This window comes from Strigops habroptila, chromosome 7 (genome assembly GCF_004027225.2).
Source record: "Strigops habroptila isolate Jane chromosome 7, bStrHab1.2.pri, whole genome shotgun sequence".
Classification (NCBI taxonomy): domain Eukaryota; kingdom Metazoa; phylum Chordata; class Aves; order Psittaciformes; family Psittacidae; genus Strigops; species Strigops habroptila.
The window spans coordinates 65,223,738-65,245,502 of NC_044283.2; the positions used below are offsets into that span (position 1 = coordinate 65,223,738).

Genomic DNA, 21,765 nt, shown 5'->3' on the forward strand with positions numbered 1-21,765 from the left:
CTCTTCAATATTCCTCAGTACATGAAAATCAGAAGGTGTCAAATGTGATGTCAGTCGTTAAGAAAGGCTTCAAGGGCATCCAGCAAACTAAAACTTTACATCTGTTCCAGGTGAATGAGTAGATATTGTAATAAGAGAGAGAAATAGCATCTACCTGAATAAATATTACCTAATCATTGAGAGTTAACAAAGCCTTCAGAGCTCTTTGAAGGGGTCAATCATACATAGATGAGGATCATCTGGCTGATACAGTCAATTTGGGTTTCCAAAAGACTTTTGACAGAACTTCTTGTCAAAGTGTGTTAGGAAAAACAAGCAACACAAGAATGTCACTGGCATAAGGAGGAAGGCACTGGAATGCATGACAATATGATTTTAAAGATGTGAACAGAGGGTAGACCATTGTTGGATGGAAGTAAATGGTCAGTTCTTGCACAGGAGGGAGATCACTAGAGAAATTCCATATGGTGTCTATCTTGGGATCTGCACCGTTCAGTATGGTCTTAAGTGACCTGGAGAAGGGAGGTGATGAGTGAGGGGACAAAGCTTTGCTGATGATTTGAGGTTATGCAAGTTAGTAAGGACAAGGAAGACTGCATACTTGCTGAAAGATTGACTGTACAATAAAATGAGAGGCGCGATTCAGTGCAGATAGTTGTGAAGTCATACATTTGAGGAAGAAAGGTGTACTGTGACTTCCATCACAACAGGCAAGGAACTCCATCTGTTTAATAGCCAAGAATTTTCATTTGGAAAAAAAAATATAGGGGGAATGTAAGAAGAGATCTGCAGAACTGAGACGTCTGGAGAGGAGCGGAGTGGGATTGGCTTTTCACTGTCTCTTCTAATACAAGCATGAGGGATACTGGGAGAAGAGCTTCGTTCAGAACAAACCAGAGGAACCAGTTCTTCATACAACCTATGTGGACCTGTGGTGGTACTCCTCAGATAGATCAAGTTGTTTATAGAGATGCAAGGAGAGACTGGGGAGAAAAACCTTGCAAGAGACCCTGCAGAGTTTACTAAGTAGATAAATCACACAACCTAACTTGAGAATGTTTGAAGCTGGGAGGCAGTATGTTCTTACCCTGTTCCTGTTTTTTCTGAGTGTCCACTCCCGTGGTTGCTGTGGGAGATGGAGCTCCGTGCCAGATGGACCTCTGGGCTGAACCAGTGCATAAGTTCATAAGTAACCTTCTCATTGTACACGTAAGTCAGAATTAATTAAATGAAGTTATTAACAGCTTAAATATATTTATAAGTTTCAAGCTCCCTAAATAATTGTAACCTCATGAAAAGTTAGGACCAGAAGGAACCTTGAAAAGTCACCTAATAATCCATTACCCTGTTCCATGGCAAAATCAATTATATTTGCGTCCTGTCTAACCTGTTCCTAAAGCTTTCAGCAATGAAGACCCAACAGCCTCCGTAAGTAATCTATTTAAAGTCCCACTATTCATACTATGAGAAGGATTTTTTTTCCCGTGTCTAACTGGAATCTAATCAGCTGTTGTTTGCTGTAAACCATGAGTTAACAGCAAGCCTGAGCTAAGATGGGAGGCGTCCTACACTTCCGATGAATGTTGTCTAGTAACTTTAATGACTCTGGAAATAGCCTGCGTGCAGGCTTTTTAACATAGCTAGTAGCTACTGGAGTTTGTACTTTGGTTAATATGATCAAGCATGAACGGAGATGTTTTCTGTATCCTTTTAGGGATTTTCATGTTATTTTAGTGTCTTATCTCTTTAGCATTTTCTGGCTTCAGGTAAACATTCCCTGAGCAGTACTTTCTAAACCCAGCATGTTTGGACTTTGCTTCAGCAAAGGCTACTTGAAAGGTGTGTCCACAGAATAAGTGGGACAAAATTATTTCTTTTCAAGTATTACTGAAAACCAGCATGCAGTATTTTCTTTCTTTCCTACAAGGTCCGATTTCTAGTTTTGCCTGGAATTTACTGAACTATATGTGTTTGAGATGAAATGTTTGAGCTGCCTTAAAAGGTGCTACTCAGTTTGTGTAAACTCTGCTTCTTGCAGATGATCGCTAATTGCGTTCCCCATTTTCCAGGTACCTACAGATTCAACTGAAGTTGAGTGGGCTGCTCTTATACAACACAGTGTACTCTAACTTGTTTAAGTCTTTTAAAAAATCAGCTCAAATGAGGCATTTTAGCAACACCTTTTAAGCTTAATTCTTTGTTTCAGTTTCCAGTCTCTAATATGAGTAAGAGCACTGTCCTCTCACTTGCAATGAATTGTGAAAATCAGATTATTGGTACACGTGAAACAATCAGGAGCAGTAGTGGTGGCTATTCTGAGGAAATGAATGTCTGTGAACAGGGTTTGAGTTAGTAAATAGACATGAGGTGATATGTAGAACGACAAGGGAAAAATGTATTAAATAGCTGCTCACTGGTGAGCACTGACAATTCTGTGTACAGAATGAAACAAACATCCTGTGGAAAAATAGTGCGTAAGGGTGTATTTGAAGACTTCCATCATACTGTGGATTGCGCAAGGAAGCGGAGTAAAGATTGCACAAGCGCTTTGATTTTGTTGGTTTTAAACTCATTGACTGCAAGACTTCAACCTCGGTGATGTACTTTTAACACAGGTTAAAAGCAACTGTAACTGTGGGCGATATACTTGTATATTTGTGGATGGCAAACTAGCACTTTCAATGAAACAACGGTGTTGTCAGTCAGCACATTTATAGGCATGGGGAGGAAAATACTGTATTTCTCTATCTCGAAGTCTGAACTTCTATGTATCTTACAAAAAATTACCACTGTGGAAAATGATCCTTTATTTCTGTTTGCCTGTAATTTAAGACCTTATAAAAATGCTCTTGTTTGACTATTAAACTTGATGAGTTATGCCAAGGGTTGCAGAACAATCATCAGTCTCCCATATGAAGGAGAATGAACGATAGTTTTCAATGGGTTCAGTCTTCCTTCAGGCACAGAAAATTCAGTGTTCACTCTGAAATTATTGTAAGTGGTTGATATCAAAACACCACTTGCCTCGGAGAGCAAAAAAAATCCTCCAGCTGCTTCCTCATCACTGAAGTTGGCATTTGATTTTATTGATGAGGGATTCTTTGTTTGTTGCCCTATTACTTCAAGCTAAATGGAAGTGGGACAGTCTTTACTGAGAAGCAGTGAAGTTGAAGTTTCTTCGTGTGTATTTCTAGTGTAAGCTGCAAGGAACCCCCAGAAGCATCTCCCTGGGATTTTTCCTGATTTCCTTCCTTCGTACTCTCTCCCCACCACTCCCCTGCCTCCTCCATTACAACCCAGTTACTCTTGAGCTCAGTGTGACAGATCAGGGCTTAGACAGGGCCTGTGCCCAAGTGGTGATTTTCCTTTCCCCTCCTTGAAGCTCTTTGCTAGCTCTCTCCATGGGTATATCCTACAGCTCTTAGATCCAGAAGCAGATTTTGGAAGTAACAGAAAGACATACTGTGGTCTATCGGGATTAATTATCTGAATTCTGCTTCCTAAACCAGGATGTATTTCAGTAACATTAATCCGACAGGATAGTGCATGGGTAACAATGCCAATTTATGCATTCACCCACTCCTTTTTTTTATGTTCTTGTGACCTATCTGTAATCAGAACAGGAGAGAAGGAGTACACATTCTGCATTCCTCACCCATGTTAGTCCAGCCCTGATTCAGCAGAGTACTGAGGTATGTGTGTAGTTTGGTCCCTGTGCCAGCCCCACCTTGCTGAGCTGGCGCTTTCAGTGCTGTTCACAACTGGGAAGATCTTGTACAAATCCTGACTTAGATCCCTCATGTTCTGCAACTTGAAATGTAGAGGAAGCGTGTCGTTTTAAGAGGGGTCGGTTTTGTTTGTATTCACACATAGTGATTATTTCCTGTGATGCCTTAAAGCCCTGACTTTTGCCATTTTAATTATCTTTCTGATTGTCTTTGTTGTTTCGTCTTCCTGCCTTTATCATTTTGTTCTTCTGCTCCCTTGCAGCCTTGAGAACTTTTTCCTCAACTATTTAGAGCTCCAGACTCTTTAGCTCCAGACTCGGCTCATCCCTTGAAGAATTCCTACAGCTCTGGATGTTCTGACAGCCATAGCTCATGGCCACCCCAGCTGTCAGGAGAATTTTTGCCATGCTGTAGCTGGATTTCACAGATACATTCACGGAGGTTGTGGGGTTTTTTGTTTTCAGTCAACCCTCAACTTCATGGCTTTGCTTTAACTACTCTCCAAATGACTTCATTATTGTATTCTTTTTTGGCTATGGATGTATTAGGCAGCATGTGCTTAAACAGCTTGCGGTAGTATCTGAGGTAGGTCTGATTTGCTCAGCACTGTATCTAAGAGAACCTTCAGCAGAAATCTTCTGAAACCCTTTTGTTGTGTAACTCTTTTGCTGTGTGAGAAAGCTGCTTCTTGGAGACCCAAAAAGCGTCTGTTAGCTGGTTTTCAAAGTGATATTCAGCAAACACACTGCGTGGTTGACTCTAGGTTCGCCTTCCAGCAGATGCCTGTGTCACTGTGTCATCCATCGATTTAGACAAACCATTTAATTATAGGAGGAGCTTTCAGAAAGGTTTCTACCCAGGTGGCTAGTCTGTTGCCCAAGATGGTTTGAAACTTGCTGTCACAACGATTGCAGTTTCCAACCTGACTGGCAGCACCAGGACCTAGAGTGCGGTTTCTAATAGAGTGGGATTCACATTTATCCTCATGGTGGTATTTTGGATGTTTGCCTATCTATGGGATAACCCCTAGCTCCGCTGACAAAAGGAAAGTGGTTTCTGTGTATTGCTGTGCAAAGGCCTATTTTCTATATTATTTATGGAGCTCCTCCCACTAATACGACTCACTAGAGAATCTGTAAGGCTGTGCTTATTCTGAAACCACTATTGATTAATGCTGAGATGAAATATTTTTTTAGAAGCTGTCATTGGAACATGCTTAGGCTGCACTTGCTGTCAGCTTCACAGTCATGTTTCTGTGTCTTCCTCTAAATTCCTCTCCCAGCTGGGCTCTTTCATATCTTAGCATTAAAATAGATTCTTCCTAATTAGACAGATCTCTGTCATGATAATCATCTTGAGAACGTATGCTGTATTTTCATACTGCATATCTTTTCACAGAGCAGGCCTGTACTTTGTAATTTTTCACAATCCTAACTCACTGAATAGATCCTTTACCAAGCAATCATCTCCTGCAACTAGTAATTAGTGTCCTGTCAGCTGATAGTGGTAGGCATTGGTGTTCAACCGCTGGCATCAGCAAGTTCATCTCACATCACTTTGAATTCTGACATATTTGATTCTTTGGACATTCCAGTTGTGAAGATAATTTTATAAAGCTGATGTGCAGGGGGGATTAAGAGCAAATATACACATTTGTGCATGCAAAGTAAATTAATATATGAGTGTGCGTAAGTCCATGGTTATAAATATAAGTGCACACACCTATCACAGTGAGTCTGTGCTTGTGGCTGGTTACAGAACAGAGTTGCTTGGTCAAGGTTGTGAACAACGTCTGTTGTAATGACAATAATAAGTAGAACAACGCTTGAGATTTCTCTATTTTTCGCACTGCCCAGTCTACAATCTGAGGGGTTTCCCCTCGTTTTTATTTATTCAGACTCAGTGGCTTAGCACAAGTGTTGTCCTTCACAGAAACTGAATTTAAATAGTTCCCTAAATAGCTCATTTTGGCCTTAGTTTTCCAGAAGCTGGTAATTGTTTGTGTAAGTGTCCTTAAAATAAAACTGATCCCAAAATGAACTGCAAATCTTATCTCCATGATGCTATTTCACAATAGCCATTCGATACTTGGCTTCAAAGAAAACTCTCCTGTCGGATGAAAATTCTTAGTTAGCTCTTAGGATGACAGCTGTAAATAACACAGCATGACTGACTTCTTAATGAAATGCTGATTCTACTGATTGGGTTTAGATATAGGGAATGGGGCTTATCTTAGAAAAGGTTCTGCTATAAAGTAATACAAGTATCACTACTGTTGCTGCTAAAATGAGTGGGGAAATAGATGGATACATATTTGCTCTGCTTTGTTTTAACCTCAGCCAATTAAAAAAACCCCATGTTTTTATCGGAATAAACCGTTTTTAGAATGTATCCAGATGTTTTATTCACAAAACTGGTGATTGATCTGTTTGCAAAACTTTTAACTCTAAGCACCAGTTACTGCAGCACTTTGTTACTAAGATCATCCCCCCTGTGCAGGGCAGCCTGGCAGAACCGAGCTACGTGGCTTGGAGATGAAAAATCCCTACGTTTTTAATAGGCTGGAATAATTCTGTAACAATCCAGCATGCACTTAAAATTTAATACTGGGTTTGCTGCCAAAGTGATACACTGAAAGTTATGTTTGTGTGACTCTGTGTAGGTTGAAAAATGGCATTTATCCCAGTCGTAGGAAGACAACTTCTGTCAAGTGCACCAGAGCGAGGTCTGCAAAACCCCAGTGCTTTTACCTGTGTTTCTGGCTCTGTGGCTAGAAAAAACGTTTCTAGTGGGGGAATTAAAAAAACTACTTCGAAGTTAGACCTAGTTCGGAGCTGTACCCGTTTCTGGCCTGCTGACACTTTCCATTCCAATGAAAACCCAAACAATAAAAAACCCCAACCACACAAGGAATCCCCCCCCCCTCCTTCCCCCCCCTCCCCACTACTCCCTTAGTTCTTCCATTCAATCTTTTCCTAGATATTCATGTACAACCAAATAACACTGCTGTCTTGTGGAGTCAGACAGAGAGTTATGGAAGAGTTTACGACACATCCCCAGCTCCAAACTAACAGAGACCCCAAAATGATGCAGGATTTGTTGTTTCCCCTTGCTCGGAGGCTGCTTTTTAGCACAACTATAGTTCTACCCTGTTCATTTTGTGATAAAGTAGTAACGGGTGGTCACGAACAACAGTAAGTAGTTGCGCCTCGGTTTGCAAACTGATAGTAAAGTTTTAAGGGGAGGGGAGGAGACATGCTCCTTAGACCCAGCACAGGGAAGCTACTAGCTACTAATTTTATTTGTCCGCTATTATTTTCCATCTCAGCATAGTCAGGAATAGTTGCAATAGGGATGAAATTAACCCCAAATTTCATACTGCTGAGCACTTAAGACAAAAGACAGCTCTTTACCACTGAGAGTAGCTTAGAAATAGTATCCTATGCTAATTTGCAGTGGCAGAAATGATGGTTTAAATCGGATCTCATGACTAATGTATGAGTTCCCAATTTTCTAGATTTCCAGCTGCATGTTAGAGAACAAGGGTGTCTCTCTGAGATGATTCTGGGTCATAGAGATATACGTAATAGAAAAAGAAGAAAATAAAGAATTGGAAGTGCACACCTCATGGTGCTAGTCAGAAAATCCCCATCAATTAAAACTGTGCGAGCAATAGCTTTGTTTGCCAAATGGTTCAACACTCGCTTCCCGGGATGCTGTTCCCGATCCATGAATCACTCCTGCACCGAGGCAGCCACCGTCCGTCCGCTCGCTCGCTCGCTCGGAAAAACGTTCCTGCCCAACGTGTCATGTTTCTGCCGCTGTTTAAAACAGAAAGTTCAGCCGGGTCTCCGGGCGGCACCGGGCTGCCCGCTCGGCTCCCGCGCGTTATGCAACAGTTGACACGGCCGGGAGACAGGGCACACGCCGGGCGCCGGGGCCCCTCCGCACCCCGCCGGCACCGAGGCACGGGGCTCGCTCACCACAGGCGCTGCCCCCCCGCCCGCCCGCCCTTAACCTCCTTCCCGCCCGGTGCCCGCCGCGCCCCGCCGCAGCGCCCAGCCTCCGCCGCCGTGCTCGCCCCGGCTGCCGGCCGGTGAGGCGGCCGCTCGCCCCGCCCGGCCCGGGGAGCCCCGGGAGCGGCAGGTGGCGGCCCGAGCCGTGCCGAGCCGAGCTGAGCCGTGTCGTGTCGAGCCGAGCCGTGCCGTGCCGTGCCGCACCATGCCCGCCGGCGCCGGGCGTGAGCGGAGCGTGGGGCGCTGTGGGGGAAGCGCCATGTCCGCTCCTGCTGGGCGACGTCCGTGCCGGGTTTTGCACCTTGTCCCCGGGTCTGCCTCCCGGCCTGGAGGAGCTGCCGCTGCTGCTGCTGCTGGTGGTGCTGCTGCTGCGGTGTTTACTGAGCGCTCCTGTCCTGATATCACTCCGCTGGCATGGAGGAGGAGGAGGTGGAGGAGGAGAGCATTTGATCATTGTGATGGTGGCAGGAGGAGCAGCAGCAAGCAGAGCAGAGCAAAGCGTTAGGCTCTATCAGCTCGGCGGTTTGCAAAGACTTCACAGCTCTACTTTTTGTTTTTCTTTCTTTCTTTTTTATTTTTTTTTTTTCCTTTCCTTCCAGCTCGGCCCGGATTGTCCATGTGTTTACTTCCCCCAGCCCGAGGATTTGCTCTTTAGGTTCCTGTTGAAATGCAACTCAGCAGCCAAAGTACTTTGCGAACACGGTGCGGCATAAACACCCAAACTTTTCTCTAGAAGGAAAAATACAATAAGAAAGCGGCTCGGCCTGTCTCTTGCTGCCAGGGAGTGCGAGTGAGTGTGTCCGTGTGTGCCTGTGCCTGGATGCGTGTGCGCGAACACGCGTGTGAGCGGCTGTGGATGTGGCTGTGTGTGTGTGTGCCGGCGGAGGGGCGCGCGTGTTGCTCTTTATCCATGGGGAGAGAAGGCTTTGGGCGAAACCTCCGGAAATCTCCCGGAATCTATTTGGAAATAATGGATTATAAAAAGGAAAAAGGAGGAAAGGAGCTGGTCTGATATCTCCTGGAGTTTGCTACCCGAATTGCTGCTGCTTAGTTTGTTGTGCTGCTTTTTGTGTGTGTGTGTGTGTGTGTGTGTGTGTGTTTGTTGGTTGTGTTGCTGGTGATAACCTTTTAGCACCTTCTCTCTTTATTTCCCTCCTCCTTCCCCCCCCCCCCCCCCTTTAATGTTTTGGAGCTTCTCGAGAGGGATTGGCTGGGGGGAAAGAGAAACATTTGCTTGGGATCGCTGTTTCCCTGATACATGCTGGTGCCCCCTCCCCCCCGGTTCTCTCAAAAGTATCCCATCAGGACCCCGGAGGAGACTGTGTGTGTGCCAAGGGTAGGGGAAAAACTTCTTCCAAAATAGTGTGCCCGGGGAAGAGGATGGGGGATTTTGCAGCCCCCGTTGCCGCCGCGAATGGCAGCAGTATCTGCATCAACAATAACCTGAACAGCAGCCTCGGCGGGGCCGGTGTCGGGGTCAGCAGCGCTCCCCACGGCCCTCCTGCCGCTGCTCCCAGTAACAATAACGCGAACGGCGGCGTCCCCAAGCACAGCACGGTGGTGGAGCGGCTGAGGCAGCGCATCGAGGGCTGCCGGCGGCACCATGTCAACTGCGAGAGCAGGTACCAGCAAGCCCAGGCGGAGCAGCTGGAGCTGGAGCGCAGGGACACCGTGAGCCTCTACCAGCGGACCCTGGAGCAGAGAGCCAAGAAAACCGGCACCGGCGGCAGCAAGCAGCAGCAGCAGAGCAAACAGCAGCAAGATGCCGAGCCGGCCACGGCGGAGCAGAGGAACCACACTCTGATCATGGTAAGGGGATGCGGCCCGGGGGGACGGCTGTCCGCTCGGGGGTGAGCTGTAGGTGGACTCCGGTTTCCCGGAGGGGGGAACTGGTGCTCGGCTCAACTTTGGCGGCGGCCGGGCTGGGCGAGCTGGGGGCTCGGGCGGCTCCGCAACTTCTTACGGGCAGGGGCGGGGGGAGCGGACAAACTTTTTCCCCCCGTCTCTCTCGGAAGGGAAGAGCCGCCCCGGGGGAAGGAGAAGGAGCGGCGCCGGGTGCGCGCCGCGGGCTTGTCGGAGCCCACGGACAGGTTGTGTGTGTGTGGTTCGCGACGGCTTTTCCGCGCGGGTGGCGGGCGGGCTGTGCTGGCCGCCCTCCGTCTAAATCCCGCGGCGGAGGGAGGTGGAAGTCGGCTCCTCAGGCCGGGGTGCCGGCAGGAGGGTAGAAAAAGTTGGGCAGTTCTCTCGGCTGGGCTGCCCCACGCGAGCGGCAGCCCCAGTTGAATCGCTTCCTAAAGTTTCCGTGGGTTTTAAGGCGCTGGGCGATGAGCGGAGGGGGGGAAGGGGGCGGGGGCTGAGCCGGCTGGAGCGTAGCGGCAAGTAGGAAGCGGAGTTTCCCACTCCCAGGCTGCACCGAGGATGCATAATCAGAGGAGGTGCGGGGGGAGCCGGGCCCCGCGCTCCTCCGGAGCCGTGGTTAGAGCAGGTCGCGGCAGCTCGGCGGGGGCAAGCGGGAGAAACGCGTTGTGTGTGTGTCCTGGCGTGCCCCCCGCCCCGGGCCATGCGGGGCCGTGCCGAGGGTGCCCGGTGCTGGGGGGCGGGCACGGGCCAGCCGGGTCTTCGCCGTCTGCCGGGCGCACAATGGGCGGCGGGGAGGAGGGAGGGATGGAGGGAGGGGAGGTGCGACGGCAGCGTGTGGTTTACAAGCCCCGCACGTCCCTCCCTCCCGCCCGCCCGCTGCGCGGCTGTGCGGGAGGGTCCTGCAGGGCGGCAGCTGCCGCCGGGCCCCGCGGGGGGGTGTCACCGTGACAAAGCGGCGGGGAGGCGGCCGTCCCGGCGGCGGCTCTTCCCCTCACCGCCCCCCCCGTGCGTGGAAGGAGGGAGCACTGTGTTTATCTTGGGCCGCGCCGGGCCCGTCCTCCCCCGGCCGCGGTGCCGGCTCGGTGCCCGCCGGCTCCTCCCCTGCGCGGCGCCGCGCAGTCCCGCGGGCAGCGGCACCCTTCCCTCAGCCCCTCACCGTCCTACCGGGCGCTTTGTCTGCCCCCGGAGCGAGGGGATGGGGGTTGCTTCGCCGGCGGCAAACAAAAGCTGAGCGCCGAGCGCAGCCCCCCCCCGCCGGGAGCAGCCCCGGTACCGCTCCCGGGGAGGGCGGCCGGGAGCGGGGGACGGGCCGCCTCCTCCCGGGGGGCGAGGAGCCGGGCACGGCCCGCGGCGAGAGGAGGGAGGGAGCGGCGGCTGGAGCCACACAAAGCGGCGGGGGGGGGGGGGGGGGGATGTTGTGTGTGTGCGCTTCGCAAACAGGAAGCAGAAAAACCTCACTGACATCTTGTTGCTTTCCTGGCGTTACCAGCGAGGCACAACCATATTTCTCTGCCTTTCCGCAGGACTTTTAAACACACGCTTACGGCGGTGCCCCCCGCATCGCAGTGCTTTGGCTCACGTCTACTAGCTCAGTAACTAATCAAACTCCACGAGCAGGGACTATCTTTCGTCAGCCAATCTGTCCTCAGATCCCTTTCCACAATTCATGTCATTTCCATAAGATACAGGAAAGGGGCTGGAGGCTCAGGAGACCTCAGGATTGCTTGGCTCTAGGGAAGTGGTGTGGCGCACTGTGTATGCATCCGGCTCCACAACAGCTTCTGGGCCATTGCTAGCTGTGGGTTGGCCTTTCCCCTTCTTCCCAAACCTCGTCCTAAAGCATTAAAGGCCAGGATTTTTAGTGAAGTAGCTCATTTTTTATAAGAGCAAGTAGGGATAGAACAAGGGCGGGATGGCTTTAAACTGAAAGAGGGGAGATTTAGATTAGATACTAGAAAGAAGCTCTTCACTGTGAGGAGACACTGGCACAGGGTGCCCAGAGAAGCTGTGGCTGCCCCATCCCTGGCAGTGTTCAAGGCCAGGTTGGACACAGGGGCTTGGAGCAACCTGCTCTAGTGGAAGGTGTCCCTGCCTGTGGCAGGGGGTTGGAACTGGATGAGCTTTAAGGTCCCTTCCAACACAAACCGTTCAGTGAGTCTGTGATTTGTTGACCTTCCCTTGAAGATCCAGGACAGATACGCACAGCTCTGCTATAATGTGAAAGTTGTGGAAACAAAGTAACAAAAGGAGGAAATGCACTTACAGCTCTTGCTATTATTAATTTGTTTCAGGTTGGGACACTTGAGGAGCTAAGAGTAGCCTAATAAAAGAGGAGTTTGCTGTGAAATTCACCATAACTGAATTTTTGTGCTTCCATCTCCATGCTATTTAAATGATCTCAGTGTGCACTATGCTTCTCCTCTTGAAAAGAGAAATTCGAATACTTTGTAAAAACCTGACCCATTTCCATCAACCTTTTTTTTTTTTCCTAAAGAATGTGTACACAAGTGTTGCCAAAAAATTTAGAAACATTATCTGCTTTGTTTCACTCACAGAGTGATAATTATGATTTTTGTCTCATGTCTAAAACATTAGGGAGCATTCATGTGTACGTGAAAGTAATACTCAAAACCTGAAAAATTGCTCCTTTTAAGGCAACTGAAAAGTATTTTCTTTGAGACCTTTATGCTTTTTGAGTACCAAAAGAAGAAACTTCTGCATTTCTAGCAATCATAGCAGCTTGGTGAGTTTCACTGTTTATGTGCATCGTGATTTTTATTTACCAAAACAGTTCAACTTTATTTAACACTTTCTTTTGGCATGAGAAAACAGTAAACTAGTAAACTACATTTTGGGGGATTCTCCCTTTATTCCCTGGTAAACTTCAGCTGAGAGGTTTGTAGTGGAACTATCATTTGGGTCTACTACTGCTTTGCCCTTCACACAAAATCATTATCGAATTCTTCCCTCAGATTATTAAACCACGCAATTTGAAAACGAAGCAGTAAGGATTCAGTGACAACAAATACAATGTGGATCACAAGAAACGCTGTTCCTAATTCTTTTTCACCAGGGCAAAACAAAAGGAAGTGTGTTCGGTGTGCGTGTCCCTCTCCAAACGGAGATGCTGGGAAGGGAGGGGAGAGCGGGGAGACGTGTGCTGGGTCGGGACAGGCAGTCACCCAGCAAACCCTCCCAGCAGCTGGTGCTGACACACGTGCTGAGGTACCCTTCAGCAGCCTGGGTAAAAGATGCCTCTAGAAGATGAGTATCTGAAGACACACACTCTGATTTTCTTCATGTGGTGGAGTACAAGCTCTCGGTCTGTGCCATGCTCCTTGTCGCCACCCCCACAGTTTACACCCTCGCTCCCTGAGTTCATGAAAGGGATTATGCACTTTCCACTGTTGAGGGCTCTATGTCAACTGACAGGCAGTCATCAATGGGAGCCTTTTTCCAAGAAGCAATGTAGGAGCAGAGGCTTGGCTGTGTTTCATGAATTGCTGATCTACTCTGAATCTGTGTCTTGTTATAGACCAAGTTTTCACTTGCTGAAGTTTGAAATATCTGGATTTATAGCTCTTTCAACCTGTTCTACTTGAGGAGAACAGTGGGTTTCAGAACTAGTTTGTTCCATACTGTCATGCACAAAAGTTAGTATTGTTTATAAATATCTGGGAGGACCTTTTTCCCTGACCCCAGTTCAACCTGACAAAAGTCAAAGTTGTTTTCTGTGCCTTTGTGTTGAATCATTTAGAATGCTGGACCAGCTTGGTTTGCAAAGGAAGTACTAGGAAAATGTGCAGCCCATCCAAAACTCCACTGCTCATCTTTGGGATGCTTCCAGGAAATATCAGCGCATTATTTCACTTCTTTGGTTCTTTGTGAGCTAATCTGCTTTCTCCTTTCCTCCTTTCAGTGCAAGAGTCTTCTGGCTCTGCATCTATGTTATCGTGTGTGGTTCAGAGATAGTGTATGTGTATATACACATACGCGCTTTATATATAAAATAATGTATATTTAGTATACAATAAATAGCTAAGTATATAATAGGCAAATATATAATAAACACTGCAAGTTATGCCACCTCTGTTTCTTATCCCTGACACCACTGTTCATTTTTTGTCTTTTTTTTTGTCCAGTGAAACACTACAGCTGTAATTACCGTACTGACCTTCTCATGCACATTTATTTGCATCTGATCAAATAAATTTTGCTCAGATACTGTGAGGTATAAGGGGGCTGGAGCTTCTTTTTGCTCTTTTAAAAGCTCTTTAGGATTTTTCTTATTTATCATCCTTATGGGTTTGATAGCTACTGTCATAGTGACCATTTCTAACCTTAAAACTGGCCTTTGGGAAATTGAGTTTTAAACACCATAAACATAAAATGTTATTTAGCTCACAGAAATTAGTGACGGAAGTAAAATGACCTATTAGATCATCTTTTTTCTTCCCCTGCCAAAGCATACTATACCAATTCCAAATTAGTTTAAACTTACAGAAAACACGGCTGGCAAATAGAGTATTTTCCAATACTGCTTTTTAACTACTCTGGGCTAATGCACTGCCTCATGGAAGTTATCGATCACATCGCCCTTCTACCTGAGGGAAGGGAGGTGAGCAGGCCAGTCCTTGCAGCTTGCTTTGTGTAGGGACAGAACGACACCTTCAGATTTACAGAAAGCTGGTTATATCTCTTCCTTGTTGGCAGATATTCCACCTTTCTCCCCCAGGCTCTCCTTTTTTGTTGAAAAAGGTACCCTGAGTGAAAAGTGTAACATCTGAATTGGTCTTAGTGCTTCGTGGATAATATGGGTAATAAAACTGAATGCTGAAGAATGCTGTCAGTCTTGTGAGTGGTTTTTTAAAGTTTAACACCTGCTGTATTTAATACATACGTATGTGTATGTTCATAAACCTGTATGCATTTCTTGTGTTCTTTCTAGCACAATATGGCTGTTTAACTTACTTTGCAGGTGGTCAGAAGCTGATCAGTTACACTATAGGAAATTTCTCTAGCATTGCAAAGATGAGACAGAGAGATGATTTTTCAGGTGTTGCTTTTCCACAAGAGGTCAAATACTGTAGCCCTTACTCATGCCTGATGACTAAGTAGGATTAAGCATCTCTTCAGTTAATAAGCTGTCTGATCTTGCTCACACTGGGGCAAAGTCTGTAGTAAATGCAAAACTGGGATGATACCAAAATTAAATCCCAGGCCAGCAGTGCTCCTTCCCTTTCATATGCATCATAGAAGGAGTCATCATGTAACCCTCTTTATTTTGCTCGTCCTATAAGGGTGTATCTCTGTGTCTGTCTTATTCCACAGCCTCTCCCATTTTTCTTCTTTTCATACCAGCTCATGCTTGATGCGCCTGTGTGATTAGTGCCCTTTAGGACAAGGAGTTTTTGTGCTGACCTCTTTTTGCAGCTTGTCTTTTTGCAGCACGATAGGTTTCAGTTTAGCAAACTGAAAGGAATGGAGAGACTCTTCACTTCAAGCGCTGCTAGCCTCTAATGACCTTTATATGCTCTGATAGAAAGTGTGTCCCTTTACAAGATAGTGAGTTTGGTTATTAAGAGCCGTAGCCAGAGCAGGGCAAATTGAGCTTGTTCAGCCTGCAGAAGAGAAGGCTCTAGGGAGACCTTAGAGCAGCTTCCACTGCCTAAAGAGGCCAACAAGAAAGCTGGGGAGGGATTTTTTACAAGGGCAGGTAGGGACAGGACAAGGGGAAATGGCTTTAACCTGTCAGAGGGGAGATTTAGATTAGATATTAAGAAGAAATTTTTATCACGAGGGTGCTGAGGCACTGGCACAGGGTGCCCAGAGAAGCTGTGGCTGCCCCATCGCTGGCAGTGCTCAAGGCCGGGTTGGACACAGGGGCTTGGAGCAACCTGCTCTAGTGGAAGGGGGTTGGAACTCGATGAGCCTTAAGGTCCCTTCCAACCCAAACCATCCTCTGATTCTGATTCTATTTTGACATAGGGTAGCCAGTCATAGTGAAAACTAAGCTCCAGATTGACCAAATGGCATGTGTTAAAAGTCCTGCAGTGAAGTTCCAGGCACTGTCAAGTTCAGGAAGAACAACTTTGGCTGGAACGTGTCCAAAACTCATTCTGCTAACTCAGAGCCCAAAACATTAACATGTGTTAAGACAATTGGTTGCATTTAGGTTAACCTTAATTTACAGTAGTTTGACCTAAAGATTAAGGCTTCACAAGTGGCTTAAGTTGGCGTGAACCTGAGCTGCCACCACTGAGGAAGTCTTGTCTTTCCTGCTCTTGTCAGTATCCATATATTCTTGCTGCTTCCCTTTGCTAATACTAGCCCTTAGTTCACCAAGCAGGTAGGGAGGACAGACACATTTCTTTCTTTTTCTCTTCTGGGTTAGTTTTCAGCTGGATGAGATCCATGATTTGTTTGACTGTCCCTCCCTTGGGCAGCATAGTCTTACAACACCTTAATCCTCTTGTGAAACTTCCCCCTTATCCCAGGATAAACACCTGGGAACTAATAGTTAAAACATGCTCACCTGGTAGCATACATTTTACCTGAGCACCTGGTGTCAGTGCACATGGTTCTGTTCCTGACTGCAGACACTGGAACAGGGGAGGCTGTAAGTAACAATGGAGTCAGAGTTTGTTTTTACTCAAACGCTTGCATGTATATAACATTTGTTTGCATATTATTTCAATATGTATAATTCATATTGATGTGCTTGGATTAGCAGAGGTTTAAGGACAGGTCTGACAGCCAGGAACTGCTGATTGGAATCCTTCAAGTGCATTGTTTTATGAATTGAAACGTGAGGTACAATCTCTGACTGAAGTTACAAACCTGTAATCAGTTTTCCAGTCTGGATCTCACAGGCTGTTCAGATAAGCAATGTACTTGTACATTCAGTGGGAATTTGGGGGGCTTAGCACTTTTAAGTATTTAGTTTCCTAGTTTGTCTAAGATGGTGAATCACAAAATCACATAACTGATTACTCTTTTGCTTCCCCCCTTGCACACTTCAGTTTCACAATGTTTGTAGCTCAAAAGTCACCATAGACTGCTCCTGTTTGCTTTTTCAATACTTGAAACCCAGTTTCGTGGAGGTTATGAGAAAATGTCTTTTTAAACTTGCAGTAGTTAATAAGAGAGCAGCTGCTGAAATTTAGTGCTTACAGGAAGGGGCTGAGCTGCCTTCTTTCAAGACTTCCCTCTTTTGTATTGATTTTATTTGCCACCACAGTCCATTAAAACTGGGGAGGAGATATACTTTAATCTTCAGTTGACCTGAGAGAAGAGAGAAGTGTGTCCACCCATAGAAACTTTGCATTTTCTGTACCTCTGTGTAACTGCTAAGGCTGCAGTGCTGCTGGTACCAAAGATGATTTATTGCTGTTTGCTCGCTGCCAGCTCCACACAACCACAGTGCACATAGAGTAGAAAAGAGGCCTGAATCTATGTCTTTCAGAATAACTAAGCTAATAAGCAGAAAGACTTAACAGCTCAAGAATTTTCTTTCCACCCCCCCTTTTTTTTCTCTTTATCGAGGCCACTTTCTGTAAAGTTTTCATATAAGGTTCTGTATGGTTCTCAACAACTAAAGCTTGGTGGGGCTGCATTTAAACTGTTTGAAGGTGGGGCTGTTGGGCTGTGCCTCTTCTCTTCCTCCCTTCTTCACACTTCAGGCTCCTCCCTACATTGCTTTAACTAGGTGCCATACAGGACCACTTCGGGTTTAATAAACCAATTGAGAAGAGCAGCTGTGAAGTGCTGTAGGGAAGGTGCAGCTTTTCTGCATCCACTTTATGCTGTTTGTGAAAGTCTCGGGCGTGTTCAAAAAGTCCTTGGATATTGTGTACATAGGAAAAGAGCAGAGAATTGGTCCTTAACCTTATTCTGACCCTGAATGTTATCACAACAAGAAGCCAATATGCCTATGGATGTGTGTTTATATAAACCAGTACATAGAGGTTTTCAAACTGCACTGCAAGACAAAGTAAAAGGATTTGTGATCACTTTTAATGGTGAAAGGGGATGTATAGTCTGATAAGCTTAAGAACAACTGATAGGCACCCGTTTTCTATATTTTAACCCTCTTTCCTTTAGCTCATTTAACCCACTGTGTGTTTTTGTCACTTCTTCATTGTGTTTAATCTAAAGGAGGAAGGGAGGTGGTTATGGCAGATGAGATGCTGGAAGAGTTCTGGAAAGTATGGGAGTGTTTTATTCATTTAAGATGTTTCCTTACATCAAGGAGAATAGACCAGCACTTCGCCAAAGGAGAAATTGTAGCATTTCTTACCACTTCTGTTTATGTAGAATATTGTGGTTACAGATTCTGTAGTATTTGAGAAAGTGACTTTGAAATATGACTGCTTTAGCTGGTGGCAGTTGTCTTTAGACTGCTAAAAAGATTGTTACGTTTCAGCTGTGAATTTTTGCTGCTGTTCTTTTTTTGTCTCCAAAACTGGTGGCTGTTGTTCTGATTTCTCTCGGTTGCATTTCAGTGCATAACTGAGGTGGCACAGGAAAAACTGCCACTGATGTTAAATAACTGATTTTTAATGATGTTTTTGGCAAGCAGTGTTTCTATTCATTATACATCTTTTTAGTTGTCATTGAGGCAGGTAATGTAGCTTTGAAGACTTCAGTGGACTCATACGGAAGATTGTGGAATTCTGTAACTGAACGATGGCCACGCTGTTTGAGCTCCAAATTGGCTGAAGGGTTCTGGCATGTAATCCATGGCTGGGTATGAAGTAATGGTTCAAAGTAATCTGAAGGTCCTTCTCTTACGGCACATTTCTGGGCTGAGCTTGCAGTCTTCGCATTCCAGTCACAGTGGAGATACTGTGCTGAGGTTGCACTGCTATCTCTTTTTCTAATTTGTGCTAACTACTTTGTAGACTGAAAGGTTGTTTAAAGGCTGGATTGCCGCAGGTTTGAACATTCACCTGAGAGAACTTGGCTTTAAGTTTTTTCACCCCACGAGAGCTGACTGGGGCTTCTTTTTTCTAACCCATTTTAATACGTATTCTACATCATGCAAAACAAACAAACAAAAGCCATTTATTTTCTCTCCTTCATTTAATTTACAACAAAACAAACAAAAAACCTTTTATGTTCACACTAGGGTTTACTGCCCTTCTCAGTAACATCTGTGTCGGGAATGCCAGCGGTGGGTAGGGATAATGGAGATTTGTGAATGCAGAATAGCAAAACAAAATTGATTTTTGACTAGTATCATTAAAAGCTTCACCTCTCCCTCACCTATTACTGTGATGAAGTGTGTGGCAGTCTAGTTACAGCCAGAGAGGAATTCTGGGAAGTTGGCACAGACCATCTTTCCTTATAGTTTCTATAGATATTTGAATACAAGAAACACGGTATTTTGTGGTTTGCATTTTGTGTCAAAATACCAAATATCTTGAAAAAGCGATTCCTCAGGAACAGCAAACTTGTCTCTTACTCTCTTTTGTCTGTAAAATTGTATGCTACTTAAAGCCAGTGTAAACACATTATGTTTACTTGTCTTTTAAGTAGTTTATCCAAATGAAATATCTGTGTTCTCCTGGCACACTTCATACAATACAAGAACTTTATTATGCAGGTACTGAAAACATTCCAGGCTCTGGAAAACCCAGCTTGTTAACCTCTTTCTGGTCTCTTCACATGTTACTGCCTTAGGGTTCGTTAAAGGAGGCAGCTGAAGCAAGTTAACAATTTGCTGCCATTAAATGGGGTGGTCTCCTGCTTGCTATGCTGTAGTCCTGTACTGGTGCTGGCATGGTGAGCCTATCTGTAGCACTAAGGTAGTGAGAAAATTACCTGTCTAGGAGAAAAACAGTGTTTATTTTTTCATGGAAGGTGAAACTGTGCAATGTGGTGCTGGGGAAGAGGGAACGGAGGAAAGGGGAGGCAGAAGGTATCGTGTCAACCAAACTGTGGAATAAGCTCTGCCTGTACCCTGTGATTCTGCCTTTGTTCTCTGCCAGCCCTCTGGTCAGCTTCCAGTGGTGCATTGGTGGAGTTAATTTGGGAGTAAAATACCTCAGCAGTTTATAGAGCACCAGACAGAGCATTATTGGAAGTGTCTTTAGGAATACTGATGCATATACTTGTAAGGATGAGGTGATGATCCAAATGTAAAGAAGGGTGAGGAGAATATCTTTTCACCCCAGTCTAGTCCAAAGAAGGTGTCATGCTGGCCACAGTGTGGATTTGTATCAGGTAGGTGACCACTGCCCTTCCTGTGAGGGGGGAAAAAAAGTGCTCGTGTTCGTATTCCTTTTGTTTCCAAATTTCCTTCTGAAAATTGATAAACTTTATTTATGTTTCTGTAATAAAACAAGCAAAACCATGATTTTGCTTGATCTTTACAGTATGGTAATACATTTTTTTTCAGGCTACTCAGATATGTTTATGCTCATTTTGATTGCATGTAGAATAATAGACTAAGTTAAATTATTATGAAAGGCCCATGTAAAAGTTACCACCATTCATGGAATGGGATACTTTGACTTACATAATGATACTTACAAGTAATACTTGAGTGAGCTGCTGTGTCCGAGATAAAGACACTTGCATGTAATTTTATTTTCCTTCTATCTGAATCCAACTCTGGGCAATATGAGAATAACTTTTATTCAGGTAGTCTGAGGGAGAGGGGAGAATCACAGATGGAGCAACTTCTGCCAAGTTTGCTTTGTAATATGAGGATTAGTGAAGACGATGTAAATTACAAATCTCTGAATGGATTTTTCATGACATTGAACTTTGAATGCTGGTTAGCACATGTGATTTAATTTTAAGTTAGTGATGGGTGGTTTGGTGGTTTTTTGTTTGTTTGTTTTTCCATCTTTCTCAGATGTCTTATTTCAGAATTAGCTCACTTGTTAGAATCCAACCTGCTAGCACAACAGGTAAACAACAGTATTAGTAATAGTGGTATTTCTAACATAGTGTTTTCCATATGCCAAGTTTCACTAGTGGTTACTTGAGAAGACATTGCTTCTGGTTTCAAAATTATTTACTTCCCAAATCTGTGAGTTATCTGTTGTGGATAGTGAACACATGGTGAGCATATGTTGTGAAGTCACATCAAGAGTTTATCAGAACAGATTTGGACTGGGTAGCTTGCCCATAAAGGTAATGGCGGGAGCAAACTGGGCTTGTCACCTCAAATAACAGCAGAATATGCAACAAATTTTAACAAAAGTACTTTATTTCTCCTCGCCCCCATTTTTAGATTATATGGTTTTGGTTTTTTTTTTCCTAACTGTAAGAGAAGCTTTTCTGAACTGTCATCTACAAAATTTGATGTTTGTAAATGTAGGAAGATAACAGGCCAGTAAGTGAAAGTCAATGATTAAGCTGTATATGCAGGGCCCTGTAGAGGAACATAGCATTAAAAAAAAATCATATGAAATATTTCATATTAGAGATGCATTTTTTTTACGAATCTATAGATCTTACATGTTTTAAGATTCAATATTTAAGATGAGAATAAAATATCTTTCTTGTTGTGAAGGGAGGAAACTAAATGCCCACAGTTGTATAAGAATTTTATCAGTGCAACATCAAATGCAATTTTTTGTTTACTAGACAAGATCCATACACTATTAATTTTATAATGTACATCGACAGAATTTTTTCAATAATTCACTTTGGGTAGGGTCTTGCCTTTGCCTTTTTTCTTGCCTTTGCCCTTGTTTCAATTGGTTGGGAGTTTTGTGGGGTGGGTTTTTTGCTGCTCTTGTTGGAGGTTGTTTTGGTTGGTTGGTTATGCCTGTTTCTGCTTAAAAAGGTAGAATGCCAAGTATAGTTGTCTCTCCAGTTGTCCTAGTGAAGATGGATTAGTAGCCTGAGTGCAGATGAGAAAGTCAAATGTATGTGTTACTGCAGCTTATCAGAGTTTTGTAACTAACTGTCTGGATACTGCCCTTGGAGGCTGTGTGTTGCACTCACATGTAGATCACGATAAAGCCTCCTAAGGCCATGTAGTACTTCTTAAATACAAATAAAAATCCTGGTTTCAGTTGCTTATATTTTCAAAGCTTTTTTTTCTTAGTTGGAAACTTGGGGAGAAATTTGCCTGAAGGGGTTTACTTGTTTAATCTGAGAATCAGATTGGGAAAAATACAGTTTTCCCTGCTCTTTTAGGA

The 21,765-nt window shown here is 45.0% G+C and overlaps 1 protein-coding gene across 4 annotated transcripts in view; it reads left to right on the forward strand.

Moving 5' to 3' along the window:
• The window catches only part of MAML3 (mastermind like transcriptional coactivator 3), a 290,322-nt gene that overhangs the window by 32,581 nt on the left and 235,976 nt on the right, over positions 1–21,765 (forward strand). For all 4 annotated transcript variants that reach the window (XM_030491520.1, XM_030491519.1, XM_030491522.1 and 1 more), the window contains exon 3: positions 8,344–9,553. In XM_030491520.1, coding sequence (XP_030347380.1) covers positions 9,125–9,553 — 429 coding nt within the window. In that variant the 5' untranslated portion in view covers positions 8,344–9,124. The remainder of the gene's footprint in view (positions 1–8,343; positions 9,554–21,765) is intronic.